Raw genomic sequence first — 14,424 nt, 5'->3', positions numbered from 1 at the left:
CTTTTCCTGCCGCGTTCGCTTCCCCGGTCCTGATGCGTCCCTCCTGTGCGTGTCGGGGAGCGGTGCTGAGCGCCTGCCTGCCTGAGGCTGTATAAAAGGAGACATTGTGCGCGGGGGAGCGTGGGAGGAAGCTCAGCGCCGTGGTCCTGCCCCGGCCAAAAGCAACCCGACGGCATGTGGGAGCGATGGTGGCGTCCCCCCAGAGCCCAGCTGGGCTGCACCCCCAGAAAAGCAAACTCCAAAAGGCGGCGGGATGAATTTTCCAAGGAAACTGTGGTTTTTTTGTGTGGTTGATGCAGGAGGAAGGTTGCCTCGATGCCTCGTGCATCTGAGGTCCTGCTTTTCTAGATGGGGGACCCTCATGGGTGTCCCCTTCCGGCACCGCAGCTCCCACATATTTGGGGGTTCCTCCCCTAGTCCCCAGAAGTGTCTTCCTCCGAGCATGGCGTGGGACTGCTGGTGCCTGCGGGCAGCTGGCCCGGGTAAATCATTAGCCAGGTTTTTGCCCCGGGAAGTGGCCTGTGTCTCCGCAGGGGAAACTCCAGCTGCTTTTGGTTCTCCACGGAGGAGATGGCTCAGCCTGGCTCCGTGCACCCCAGTCCCTCGAATCTGAGGGCTCCAAAGCCCCAGCTCCATGCACCCCAAGGCCCCAGGTACAAATGCTCTATTCCCCTGGCTCTGAGGTGTCCAAAATCCCTGGCTCTGTGCACCCCAATCCTCTGGGGCAGTGAACCCCAGTCCCCCAGGTCTGTGTGGCTGCCTCTCCCAGCTTTGAGGGCTTCACGCCCTGGCTCTGTGCACCCCAGTCCTCTGGATTGGTGTGTCCTGGTCCCCCAGTTCTGTGTACCCCAACATCCCCCCAGCTTGGTATGCTCTGGTTCCCTGGCTCCATGTACCCCAATCTGCTGGCTTAAAGCATCCTGGTCCCCTGGCTCTGTGCACCCCAATCCTCTGGGGCAGTGAACCCCAGTCCCCCAGGTCTGTGTGGCTGCCTCTCCCAGCTTTGAGGGCTTCACGCCCTGGCTCTGTGCACCCCAGTCCTCTGGATTGGTGTGTCCTGGTCCCCCAGTTCTGTGTACCCCAACATCCCCCCAGCTTGGTATGCTCTGGTTCCCTGGCTCCATGTACCCCAATCTGCTGGCTTAAAGCACCCTGGTCCCCTGGCTCTGTGTACCCAAATGCCCTGGGTTAGTGTGTACCCCAGTTCCATGCACCCCAATGCCCAGGCTGTGTGTACCCCAGTCCTCCTGGCTCCATATGCTCAGGTTCCTCAGCTCTCTGCACCCCAATCCCCCAGCCCTGTGCTCCCCAAGTCCCCAGCCCCATGTACCCCAAACCCTGACTCTGTGTACCCCAAGTCCCCAGCCCTGTGCTCCCCAATCCGCAGCTATGTGCACCCCAACCCCTGTGCACCCCAATTCCCTGGCTCGGTGCTCCCCAATATCCCAGCCCTGTGCACCCCAATCCCCTTGCTTGGTGCTCCCCAACTCCCCAGCCCCGTGCACCCCAATTCTCTGGCTTGGTGCACCCCAATCCCTTGACTCGGTGCTCCCCAACTCCCCGGCCCCGTGCACCCCAATCCCTCGGCTCGGAGCACCCCAGCTCCCCAGCCCTGTGCACCCCAATCCCTCGACTCGGTGCTCCCCAACTCCCCAGCCCCGTGCACCCCAATCCCTTGACTCGGTGCTCCCCAACCCCCGGCCCTGTGCACCCCAATCCCCTGGCTCGGTGGTCCCCGACTCCCCAGCCCTGTGCACCCCAATCCCTCGGCTCGGAGCACCCCAACTCCCTGGCCCCGTGCACCCCAATCCCTCAGCTCAGAGCACCCCAACTCCCCGGCCCTGTGCACCCCCATCCCTCGACTTGGTGCTCCCCAACTCCCCAGCCCCGTGCACCCCAATCCGCTGGCTCAGTGCTCCCCAACTCCCAGCCCCGTGCACCCCAATCCCCTGGGTCAGTGCTCCCCAACTCCCAGCCCCGTGCACCCCAATCCCTCGACTCGGTGCTCCCCAACCCCCAGCCCTGTGCACCCCAATCCCTCGACTCGGTGCTCCCCAACTCCCCAGCCCCGTGCACCCCAATCCCTCGGCTCGGAGCACCCCAGCTCCCCGGCCCCGTGCACCCCAATCCCTCGGCTCCGTGCACCCCAACACTTGGCCCCGTGCACCCCAATCCCTCGACTCGGTGCTCCCCAACTCCCCGGCCCCGTGCACCCCAATCCCCTGGCTCGGTGTTCCCCGACTCCCCAGCCCCGTGCCCCCCAATCCCTCGGCTCTGTGCACCCCAGCTCCCCGGCCCCGTGCACCCCAATCCCCTGGCTCGGAGCACCCCAGCTCCCCGGCCCCGTGCACCCCAATCCCTCGACTCGGTGCTCCCCAACTCCCCGGCCCCGTGCACCCCAATCCCCTGGCTCGGTGTTCCCCGACTCCCCAGCCCCGTGCCCCCCAATCCCTCGGCTCTGTGCACCCCAGCTCCCCGGCCCCGTGCACCCCAATCCCCTGGCTCGGAGCACCCCAGCTCCCCGGCCCCGTGCACCCCAATCCCTCGGCTCGGAGCACCCCAGCTCCCCGGCCCCGTGCCCCCCAATCCCCGCCCCGCCGGCCCCCAGCCCTGCCCCTCCTCCTCCCGCCGGCAGGAAGCAGCCGCAGCCAATCGGGGCCGAAGCCGCCGCCCCGGGGACCGGCCCCGCCCGTGGCGGAGCGCGCGCTCCCGCCCGTCCCGCGCCGCCTTCCCGGTAAGTGCCCGCGCGCGGCCCGGCGGGACACGGCGGCGCTGGGGACGGGACGTGGCGGGGAACGGGGGGCCGGGGTTCTCGGTTGGGGTTGCGGGGGGTGGGTGGGTGGGTGTGTGTGTGTGTGTCAGCCGGGTGAACGGGGCCTCGCTGCAGCTCCCGGCGGGAGGAGCCGCCGGTTCCCGTTTCTCTCCTCCCGCGGGGACGGGGCTCGGAAACCCGGGGCGTTGTTCCGGGAGGGAGAAATGAATGAGGCTCCACCCGAGCCGTGTCCCGCCGGGGTGGCGTGGGGCAGCGCAGCCGGGCAGAGCCGGGGTGCGGGGGGGAGGGGGGGTGTGGGCGGTGTTGCCGGATGCTCGTTTAATGTATAGAGCTAAAAGCCACCCCACGCGTGGGACGGAAAACCGAGTCCCAAGAGGAAGCGATTGCACCCCTTTTCCTCGGGATGAGCAAAAGGATAACCCCATCCCTTCCTTTCCACCGCCAAATAGCGCACCCCAAATCCCCACCTGGAGCTTGGAGGCTGCACCCCAAATCACCACCTGGGATTTGGAGGCTGCACCCCGAATCACTGCCTTGGGTTTGGGGGCTGCACCTCAAATCCTCGCTTGGGGTTTGGGGGCTGCGCCCCGAATCACTGCCTTGGGTTTGGGGGCTGCACCCCAAATCCTCTCCTGGGGTTTGGGGGCTGCACCCCAAATCACCGCCTTGGGTTTGGGGGCTGCACTTCAAATCCTCGCTTGGGGTTTGGGGGCTGCACCCCGAATCACCACCTTGGGTTTGGGGGCTGCACCTCAAATCCTCGCTTGGGGTTTGGGGGCTGCACCCCAAATCACTGCCTTGGGTTTGGGGGCTGCACCATAAATCCTCGCTTGGAGTTTGGAGGCTGCACCCCAAATCACCACCTTGGGTTTGGGGGCTGCACCCCAAATCCTCGCTTGGGGTTTGGGGGCTGCACCTCAAATCACCACCTTGGGTTTGGGGGCTGCACCTCAAATCCTCGCTTGGGATTTGGGGGCTGCACCCCGAATCACTGCCTGGGATTTGGAGGCTGCACCCCAAATCACTGCCTTGGGTTTGGGGGCTGCACCCCAAATCCTCTCCTGGGATTTGGGGGCTGCACCCCAAATCCCCGCCTCGGGTTTGGGGGCTGCACCCCATGTTTCCATCCCTCCTTTGCCACGTCCCCCAGCCCCGCAGGGTCCCGCTTTGTAAGCCGTCCCGAGAAGTTAAGCGGAGACTAAAAAATAGTCTAAAGCAGAGCTGGGCTTTTCTCTGGTGCAAACCCTGGGTAGGAGAGGAGCAAAGCGGGGGGCTCAGCCCAGGCACCCACAAAAGCTGGGGTGCGTGAGGATTTCTTCTCACTGGACCAGCAGATGTTTTCTTTACGCCTCCGGGCGATAATTTGGCAGCTGAGAATCTGGATATTCTAAAAAACCCAGCGTTTTGGCTGCGTGATAGTAAATATTAAATGGTGATGGATGGTCCCCAGGGTCCCGCTGCAACAAAGGATTTATTTTCTTCCTTGGGTTTCTGGAGGGTTCAGCCTTCCTGGCTTGCCGTGCACGAGGACGTCCCTCTTCCAAGGGCTGTGTTCGTAGGGTTCGTTATATCCCGACTTGCGGTGAAACCTCGGGTCCGGGGCAAAACCCGTCCCTCGGCCAGGCTCAGACCGCAGGGATGGGGAAACTGAGTCACGGAAAGGCGAGACACCCGCTGAAAGACTCCCGACTGCGGAAGGAGGGTTGCGGACGCGGGTGTCTCCTTTCTGTGACACCTCTGAGACGGTCTGGCAGGACTTGTAGGTCACGAAACCTATAAAATATAATTTATTTAAGCATCACCAGGAAAAGGAAAGAGCTTGAAGGGTGAACCGTGAGCGAGATGAGTCACGGTTTCCCTCGCCCGGGCAGCTGGGCGATGCCCCGTCACCTTCTCCCACCGCAATTCCCTCCTTTCCTGGTTGCTCGGGGCTTGCTGCAGGCTCGTCCGCTTGGGAAAAGGCAAAGATCAGGGATCTGGTTTAAGGAAAAAAAAAAAAAAAAAGCTGGATAATTTGTTTTTCCCAAAGGAGCCTCGTGCTCGGGAGGGAAGGAGAGGAGAGGCTTCCCCCAGAGCTCTTGGGGCAGAACCGTGCCTCAGTTTCCCCCTGGGAGCAGAGCTGAGCTTCGGGGCTGCCGTCTCCCCGATTAAAGGGGATTTAAGGAAGAAGGCGCCGACAGCTGAATTCGTTCCCCCTGCTCCCCAGGAAACCGGTGCCGTGACCCCGATTTATTGCGAATACGGCTATCGCGCCGAAAACCGTCGGCGGTAAAGGCTCCGAGCGGAGGAGCGGGGCTCTGGGATGCGCTGGGACAGGGATGGGACGCGGCAGCGGTGACGCTGGCTGTGATATCTGGGGCTCGGTTATGCTACGAGGGAGGAATGCGAGTCACGAGGAGCCCGGCGAGCTCTTGGCACGGCTGGAGAGGGATGCTCGGGAAACGAGCCACGGTAGCCAGCGGTGCCGGGCGGCTTGCCCTCGCCTCTCCCTGCATCCAGCTCCGAGATACTCTGGTTTTATTCCCCGTTTTTCGGGGCAACCTCGTGCTGGAGACTTTCCTGCCGCGGAGCAGGGATGAACCTCGCAGCCCTCAAAGCTGCCGGTGGAGCCAGGAATCTGCAAACTTCTTATTTTTGGTTTTTAGCCGTTTTGGATATCAGGAGCGAGTTGCCTCCTCTCGGAGGATGGGGACGTAACAGCCAAAAAGCTGCTGAGAAAAGCTGGGAAAGAGAGAAACAAAAGGGGAGGAGAAGCAGCGAGGAGGGGAAGAGGCTCACGTGGCTTCCCGGGGCACCGGCCAGCGCCTCCGCGTCCGTCGGTTCCCCGATGCGCCGGTGCCGGGCTGGGGGCACCCCCCCCCTTCCTGCGTTTTACGATGGGGTGGGTGCTCTGCTTGCCGCCCGGCACCCGGAGGAGACGTCTGGCATGGGACCCCCTGCCTGATGCCGATCTCCTGCCCTCTCCCGCTCTCTGCCCCTCGTCCCCAGCGCCATCTCAAGTGTTTTCTTCTGGTTTTCCCCAGCTCAGGGCGCTTTCCGTGAGAGAGAAGACTCCCCGTGAGAAGGACCGCTGGGGCCGTGCTCGCTTCTGCTTTCTGACGCACCCTTTGCTCGTGCCAAGGATGCTCTGCCTGCTGCTTGCCCTGGGAGCGCTGGTGCTCAGCCTGGCAGGTGAGCGGGGCAGGGGGGGTTTGGGGGTGGCACCACCCCAAAGGAGATGTCCCGAATGTCACGCGTTCATCCCAAGAAAGCTACCTTTGACCTGTGGTTCCTGGAGGGTAGCACCCACAAAGCGTTTCTCCTGGTTTCATGGTCCTCCAGCCGCCCAGAGCATCACCCCATGGGTGCGATGGTTTCTGATGCACGTGGGCCACCACCTCCCGCGCGCTACAACTGAATGACGAAGCCATGGAAGGACCAAATCCTGAAGTTGTTTCTTTTTTTTGCTTCCCCGGGTCTGTCCCCATGCGCTGCAGCTCCTGCCCTCCCAGGTTGCAGCACCTCAACCTGGGAGAGACGTCGGGATTGAATCCTTTCGGGATGCTCAGCAGCGCTTCCGGCCAGGCTGGGTAATATTCCTAAAACCCGTTGGCATTTATTATTAGCCGGAGGGAGATGTGACGCTCTCGAGTCTGCCACGAGCCAGGCAGGCTGCCCGAGCGCTCTCCTCCTGCCCGTCTGCGGCCCCTGGCAGGTCTTCTCCAGCCCGGCCCCCTCCCGCGCCTCTTCGTCCTCCCCCCGTTCAGGCTCTTGCTTAAAATTTAATGTCTCGCCGCTGCCCTCGTCCCCAGGGAGGTTTTTGCTGCGGGTAACGGCGTTGCTGTGTTCTGCGACGCTGTCGAGGTCAGAATATGAAGCAAATCTACCTCTCTTGGTCGGAGATGAGATTTATTTTCCCCCCCCCTTTTTCCTCCTCGTTTTGGGGTTGGGATGGATTGGTGAATGAAGTGCCGATGGGTTCGCTTTGAGGGACCCCAAGACTAACTCCGAGCACGGAGGGTCCGGCAGCCCTGCCACAGTTGGCATCGTTCCCTGACGCAGCGGCAGGGTTGGCATCCCGCCGTGGCTCGGCGACGTGATTGGCGATGTGATTGGCGTCGTGCCGCGGCGCTGGGACGAGGTTGGCGTCTCGCCGTGGCGCGCCGGTTGGCATCGTGCTGGAGCGCTGGTGCCATCTAGCGCCTGCCAGACCGGCCACGGCACTGCCTGGAGGACGTGGGACTGTATTCCCACCGTTGTCACCCACCGACCTCCTCTCCCTGCGGGGAGAAACCAGACTGCGTGTCCCCGGAGGGGTGCCGGTGGCCGCAGCTGATGGCTGAAGGCAGCGATGCCCCAGGTTTGGTGCTGGATGTGGGGTGGGCTTGGCTGGGAAAGGTCCTGAGATGCCACCTGCCCTTGGGTCCCTTCTGTGGGCATCCCTTGGTTTGCTTAGATGTTATCCAGATGGAGAATGAAGGAGGTGCTTCTGGAGGGTCTCACCCCCACGTGCTTTTGCCCTCGCCACCCTCCCGCAGGTGCCATGGAGATCCAGGTCCCGGATGAGCCCGTGGTGGCTCTTTTTGGCCGAGACGTCACCCTGCGCTGCTCCTTCTCCCCCGAGGCCAACTTCAGCCTCGACGACCTGAGCCTCATCTGGCAGCTGACGGACACCAAACGCTTGGTCCACAGCTTCTCCGGTGGCCAGGACCAGCTGGCAGACCAGGGCGGGGGCTATGCCAACCGTACGGCCCTCTTCTACGACCAGCTGGCCCAGGGCAACGTCTCGCTACTCCTCCGGCGCGTGGAGATCTCGGATGAGGGCAGCTTCACCTGCTTCGTCCGGGTCCGGGACTACAGCAGTGCAGCCGTGACGTTGCAGGTGGCAGGTGAGAGATGGAGAGTTGGGGTGTCCTTCCATGTATTCCCCAAAGAGAAGGGTTCTCCATCGTGCTTTGGTCCTTCATGGAGCCTCTTTCTCTCTCCACTCGTGCTGTGGTCTCCCCAAGAATTCAGCTCTCTGTTAGAGACCGACCAGCTGCATCTCCCTAAAATATTGCTGGTGAGGAGTGTGGTCCCTTCCTTGCCATGATGGAGAGGCTCTCAGTTGAGATGCCACCTGAAAGGATGGTCATAAATGAACCAAAGCTGGGGAGGCTTCAGCTGGTTGGTCTTATCAGCTGGAAGAGTTTGTCCTGGGGTTGCCCAATCTCATTGGGTTGCTCCAGATCCTGATGCTTTGGTCGTCTCCATCGCTTCATGCCGGCTGTCCTCTCCCTTGCAGCTCCCTACTCCAAGCCTAATATGAACCTGGAGCCCAACAAGGACTTGAAGCCAGGAGATCTGGCGGCCGTGACTTGCCACGCTTCCCGGGGCTACCCCGAGGCCAACGTCTTCTGGCAGGACAGCCGGGGCAGCAACATCACTGAAAACGTCACCACGTCCCAGGTGGCCAACGAGGAAGGTCTCTTTGATGTTCACAGCGTCCTCCAGGTGCTGGTGGAGCCCAGCAGCACCTACTCCTGCCTGGTGCGAAACCCGGTGCTGCAGCAGGAGACCCAAGCCTCCGTCACCATCACAGGTGAGCGAGCGAGGGCCAAAATTGGGGGAAGGAAGGGATGAGCTCTGTCTCAAGAAGGTGACCACGGTGGCACCGGGATCCCTACTGTGGCCCAGAGCCACCCTGGGGGTTGCTACCCCGTATCCCCGTTCTACCTCTCTCCCCATGGACCTCCAAGGGTGACTTGGGGCTGTGCTGTCCTCCCTGTCACCCCACGCCAGCGTCCCAGCTAGAACTAGCATCCTTGGTTCTTAGTCTCTAGCTTTCCTAGTTGTCCCGTCCAGGTCTAAACCACCCCCGAATGCCAGGACAGGGCACGGTAGTTGTCTTCTCCTTAGCACATGGCCATGGGATGCTCTCGATTTGGGGTTCTCCATCCCAGCTGCGACAATCCTACTTCAGAAATACAGGCTGGAGGAGTTCATCAAACTCGTTCAGCCTCGCCGCTTTGCTCCGAGCTCCTCCCGCTGCCCTCCTGGAGCTCTTTATAACCCCGTGCGCTCCCTCGTAGCGTTAATTAGTGTTTAATTACCCTTGGTACGACACTTGCTGAGTTGGGAAGGTGGGTCCCCGGTGGAGCATAAACTTTTTGGCTGGATGCGCCCCAAACTCTTGCAGGAGAACTTGCGTGGATGCTGCTGGGTGGGGGCAGAGGGGTGGCTTTTGCATGGGGTCCCAAGAGCGAGAGCAAATTGTCACCCTGGGGGATGACGTTTGGGGCAAGACTCTTTGAAAAAAGGAGCAGAGTTACGGGGAAAAAATCGTATTTCCAGCACTCTAGGAAATATCCCCTGGTCCCCGTCCTTCCCCGTCCTGTGGCGTTGAGATGAAAGAGGAGAAGGAAGCGGGTGGAGCATCATCTAACGCTTCTCTTGAGCTTCTTAAAGTGAAGGGTCAGCCTGCCGTTTGAATTTATAAGTGCAATTATTTAAAGGTTAATTAAGTATTTTAGGGAGTGACTCAAGACCTGCTGGGGGAGACGGTCATTAGAGGCGCTGCCGGTTTTATTTCCAAAGCCACCCCTTAGCGCCGCCGACTCTCTCCGTGGGGACGTGTCCCTGCCGCCGCGGAGTCCCGGCTGGCAGGGACGCGTCCCCTTGGTCCGGCGGCGATGCTCACTGCGGTGGTATTTCTCTTCCCCCCCCACCCCAACCTCCTCTCCTTCCCTTCAAGGCCAACACCTCGCCTTCCCCGCCGTGGCTCTCTGGGTGACGGTTGGACTCGCCGTCTGTGTCGTGGTGCTGCTCGCCGTCCTGGCGTACGTGTGCCAGAAGAAAATCCGTCAGAGCTGCGAGGAAGAGGAAGAAAACGCAGGTAACGTGGCGGCTGTCACACCAAACACCCCCCCCCCAAAAAAAAAGGGATGGGGCTTGCAGGGGGTGACGGATGGATGGAGCCAGGGGAAATTTTAACTGGCACAAGTTTGCCTTGGTGGTGGCATCTTTTAAAGGATGAAGGGATGCTCGGAGCCGCTGGGGTTGGCGGGCCACCAGCAGATCCGTACCAGAGAGCCCACGCCGGCTGTGCGCGTCGTTCCGGGGCGGCTCTTTCAAACATACGCCTGAGTTTTCCTCCCGCCCAGCATCTCTTCCCCCTTTCACCTTCCTGCTCCGAGCATCCTCTGCGTGTCCGGTACCCGCAGCCGGGCGTGCGTGGAGCATCTCCTTCGAGAAGACGCCTCTCGCGCTTGCTGCCGTGGCAATGCCGAGCGCTTTGACACGCAGAAAGAGCACGAGAGAGATGCTCCGTGCTCTTGTTTTCTGCATCCTCCTCCTGTTTGTGGTTGGCTTTTTTTGATGATGATGATGATGATGATGATGATGATGATGATGATGATGATGAAGAAGAAGAAGAGGTGTTTGCAGAAAAAGGGGGAGCTTTGTTGCCTTAAAAAAGCTGCCATGCTCTGAAAAAGGCTGCAGGAGCGGCTTTGCTGGCGTTCCCCGTTTGTTTTCTCTCGCCGCCTCCCGAGGCGTTCGCTTTGCCAAAGCTTTTCCCCGCCAGCAGCGTGCTGCAGGGCCGGGACCCGCAGCCTCCCTCCCCGGCGGGAGGGGTCCCGCTTCGTGCCACCTCTCTCTGCCAGGGTGGACGGCGGTGCCACCACGATCGATGCTTGGCTGTTGGGTGACCGAGAGGGTTTTTCCTTGGCAAATTCCAGGGAATCATCTGCAGGAGAGAGAGATATATATATAAAAAATAAATATTTTTTTCTTTTCCCCCTCTGGGGAGTATTTTCTCCCCAGCCGAGGGATTTGCAACGCCGTGACGCTCAGCCGTGGCCCCTTCAGCTCCCAGCCCGCGACGTTTTGCACCGATAACCGCACGCCCTTAGCAATAACCTTTTGCCGCGGCTCTTGGTCAGCCCGAAAGCAGGCAGGGACCCTGCCTGTGAGCCTGGCAGCCGTGGGGGAGGCAAGAGGAGCAATTTTTGCTGGTTTTTTTCCTGGCCAGGAACAGCATCACAAGGAGGTTTCACCCGTGGGGTGCAAAGCTCCCGGGCTCCCAGATGGGGTGAGCTGCGGGAGGGAGAAGCGGATGCTCATCCCTCGGTGCCGATGGGGTTATCCCGGAGGTGTTGGGGGATCCGTGGTCTCCCAGCTAAGCCCTTTGCCGAGTGCCGCTCCAGATGGCAGCCGTGCTATAAATAGGGAGGCGAGCGGCTGTGCTGCGTCACCCGGAGCTGTGGGGTTTTGTTTTTTTGGGTTTTTTTTTTGGTTTTTTTGTGTTTTTTCCTGCTTTGCCACCCCAACACAGCCTTGAGATGGGGGAAAATACCCTCGAGGGGGTGCTGGGTGCGAGGTGGGTACCAATCGCCTCCTCCCTGAGCATCACCGGTGGTTTGGCAGCGCCTGGTCCCGAGCAGACGTGCGGCACTGGCGGGTGTCTCCGTGCAGCTGGGGATGGTGACCATCCAAGGGACATCCACCAAGCCTGGCCGCCCGGGAAAAATGGGGTTCAGGGGTGAAGCTTGGCAGATGCTTCATGTTTCCGTTCACTCTTTTGCAGGGACAGAGGAGCAGGATGAAGAGGGGGAAGAACCCAAGACAGGTGGGTGCATGATTCTTGCTTATTATACACGTGAGCGCCACCGTCCCCTATGCACGCAAACACCCGGCGTGCTTTGCACCCTCCGTCGGCGCTCAGCGCCGTGCTCGCCCGATGCTGTCATCAAATGGGTTAATTATATGCCTGGTGATTGCCTTTATCTGCTGGCACAGGATGAAGCCCGCTTGGGATGCCGGCTCCTTTGTTGCCGGGGAGATTTAGGGATTGGGGGTTGGTTTGCGATGGAAATCGGTGGGTGCTTCCCAATTTTGGGGTGGCTTCCCCCAAAATGGAGCTCTTAGCTCTTTCCTCCAAGGGAGGCATTCCCTTGCCAAGCCCCGTCCCACGCGGTGGGCTCTGACCGTGTGCTGTTTTGCTTTTCGCAGCCCTGCAGCCGCTGAAGAGCGCGGAGAGCAATGACGGTGAGTGCGTTTGCCAGGCGACGGCGTAGGACCGTGAGCCGGCTCGTGGGGAAGGTTTTTTCCTGAGCACGCTGGAGATGATGCTCAGATCTAAGTGTAAAACATCTGTTGCATCCCCATCATCCATTAGTGGCTTTTTGGGTGGTTTTTTTCCCTTTCCCCCCCCCCCCCCCCCCCCCCCCCAGTTTTCAATCGAATTTTCCCAGATCAGTTGTCTCCCAGCACCCATTTCCACTCCGCTTTGGGCTGCCGCTTGCTCTGGCCACCGCTCCTTATCTCCCAGCAGCAACGGAACGACGCGGCCGGTGACTTCAATGTGATGGCTCTTTTTATTCCTTTTCTTGGGCAGTTCGAGGCTGAGAAAAGCCTCCAGCCTGGGTCGCTGCGGGGAATTTGGGTCCTTTTCGAGCGTTGCCGTGGGTTTGCTAAGAGGAGGGGAATCGATGGTGGTCCATCCTTGCCTCGCGTGAGCTTCATCCCTCCCCACGCGGAATTCCCCAGCAGCAGCCTGGTGCTGAATTTCTGGTGGAAATCCACGAAAATTAAGAGTCCCACCTCCTGTTTCTGCCTTTCTTCTCCCAAACTCCTGGCTCGATGCTGCCATCACCCATCCCAGCCTGACGCTGGGCTCCAGCACTTTCCGTGTCTGATCAGCCCCCCTCTTTCCCGACTCATCCTCCTCCCAAGATCTCCAGCATTTAATTTAGTTCCTTTCTTATTAAAAGCAGCCGCTCGGCCTCTGCTGCTGGTGAACCTCTGCTAATTTAACCCTCCCTCTTTTATTAACAGCCCTCTTTTTTTCTCTTAACACCGCTTTCTCCCCCACCCCGATAGGTTTATAAAAGCCTTTTCTCCCTTTGCACCTTTAGCGTCAACCGAATCCGCTTTTCCTTTATTTTTTCCCCCCCCTCCTCCTTCCCTTATCTCCCCCTCGCAAGCTGCCGCAGACTGTGCTCGGCTTCCCGGCCCCGATGCAGCCTGTTTGCTTAACCCCACGTGCGAGACATCCTCGACCGCTTTTTCAGCAGAAACGAAGCTTGAAGAATAACATCTCCCAGGGTTTGCCAGCTGCGGGGGGGTGGGTGGGTGGGTGTTTTCTAGCCAGGAGGATGGATGGAGGGATAAAACCACACCTGGGCATCAGCCCTGGGAGTGGGGATCCCAGTTTTCCAGCGCAAAGAGGGTCCAGAACTGCCAAATTAACTCTGGACCTGTGAATTATTATTCTTTTTTGATGCCTTTGCCAATTTTTATTTAGTCTTTTTTTTTTTTTTTTCTTCCCCAGATAACGAACAAGAAATTGATTGACGGGAGCTGGGACACCCCCAAGCAGCGCCCTGTGCCTTGGACCAGCCGAGTTGTCCCCAGTGGGGACGAGCTCCGGGTCCCCTGGGAAGAACACGGACCAGCTGCCACCCCTCGTCCCGTGCCCCGTCACCCTTCCTCCTTCCCCCGGCCACGTCTTCGGGGTGCCCTGGGGCTGGAGAGACGCTGCGTCTCTTTATCCCCGGCGAGCCCTGAAGACCAGCGCATCCTTCTCAGGGAGGAGGCTCCTCTTTGTCCGTCTGTCCATCCCCGTGCTGGGCTGAGAGCAACCGGGAGTGACCGTTCCCCCACCCCAGCACCCTCCGGTGCCCTCTCCCACGTGGTCGCAGCCGAGCCAGCCGCCGTCCAGGCGCCTTCCAGGGCAAATTTCGGTGCCCTTTCCGAGCCCAGAGGCTTTGAGAGAACCGATGGGCTCAGCGAGATCCCTGGGAGTGATGGATGGAGCCCTGGAGGCTCTGGGAAGACGGATGGGACCTGCGGGACGGGAGGACAGCGTTGGTGCTCTCCATCCCGATGGATTCGCTGCTCCGGGGGAACGTACGGGGACAATTATTTTTTCACGTTGTATCACTGTGGTTCCCACTGGACTTTTATTTTTGCCTTAAATGCAAAATCCCATCGGGGTGTTAATTCCCTGCCTCAAATTAACCCCGGGGGATTTTTTTTTTGGGGGGGGGGGGTGGGGTGTGAAAGGCAGGACTTGGCGGGGGGGGGACGACCTGCCGGCCAGGTGAAGCCCCCCTGTCCTCCCCGTGGTGACAAAGCTTTGGGGGTAAAGCACCGGGGGGGGATGAACCTGGCCAGTGCACGGGGTCGAGCCTTTGTGTTTCCCGTGGGATCAGGGGTCTTTGCCCGCCCGTACGTGTCCTGGGGGTCCTCCCTCCGCTGCTGGGTACTTGTAGGGTGCATGGGGAGCACCCAAGGTGCCAGGGTGAACAGGGTGGCATGTCCTTGGTCCTGCTCCGGTGGGTGGAGAAATCCTGGCTGTGCCCCTTGATGGCTCTTCTGCTGGTTTTCATCTTTATTTAAAATCCAGAATCTGAAGGGCATTTTTGTGCCTTGAGAAATAAATTTGGGGGTTGTTTTGGACAGTGCTTTCCAGGCTCGGCATCGTCTCCGGGATGCAGCTTTGGCCGTGAAAACTTGCTGTCCCCCTTTCAGCCCTCGGTCCCCTGCAGCCACCGCAGCACGTTGCGCCGTGCCGCCTTCATCCGTCGCGGGGAGAAAACCACTCCAGTGACGGAGACATGCCTGCCCTCATCCCTCCTCTTTATTTTAATACCTCCAACAGCAGAACAAAGAGCAAAATCCCGAAGGGA

General features: G+C 60.3%; 1 protein-coding gene across 2 annotated transcripts; it reads left to right on the top strand.

The window, feature by feature from the left end:
- Positions 1-521: 521 nt before the first annotated feature.
- On the top strand, positions 522-14,199 carry CD276 (CD276 molecule). Of its 2 annotated transcripts, XM_075764495.1 has the most exons (9): positions 522-653; positions 2,636-2,734; positions 5,797-5,944; positions 7,291-7,641; positions 8,037-8,333; positions 9,486-9,626; positions 11,319-11,360; positions 11,744-11,779; positions 13,065-14,199. In XM_075764495.1, exons 3-9 carry the CDS (start codon positions 5,896-5,898, stop codon positions 13,085-13,087), a joined length of 939 nt encoding a protein of 312 aa, XP_075620610.1. In that variant the 5' UTR covers positions 522-653; positions 2,636-2,734; positions 5,797-5,895; the 3' UTR covers positions 13,088-14,199. The 2 variants fall into 2 exon arrangements, with proteins under 2 accessions (XP_075620610.1, XP_075620609.1); XM_075764494.1 differs by lacking the exon at positions 522-653 and having other exon boundaries at positions 11,319-11,364.
- The last annotated feature ends 225 nt before the right edge of the window (positions 14,200-14,424 follow it).

The sequence above is a fragment of the Balearica regulorum genome, chromosome 12 (genome assembly GCF_011004875.1).
Source record: "Balearica regulorum gibbericeps isolate bBalReg1 chromosome 12, bBalReg1.pri, whole genome shotgun sequence".
Classification (NCBI taxonomy): domain Eukaryota; kingdom Metazoa; phylum Chordata; class Aves; order Gruiformes; family Gruidae; genus Balearica; species Balearica regulorum.
The sequence above is the reverse complement of the archived record's forward strand: the minus strand, read 5'-3'. Positions and strand labels throughout refer to the sequence as shown.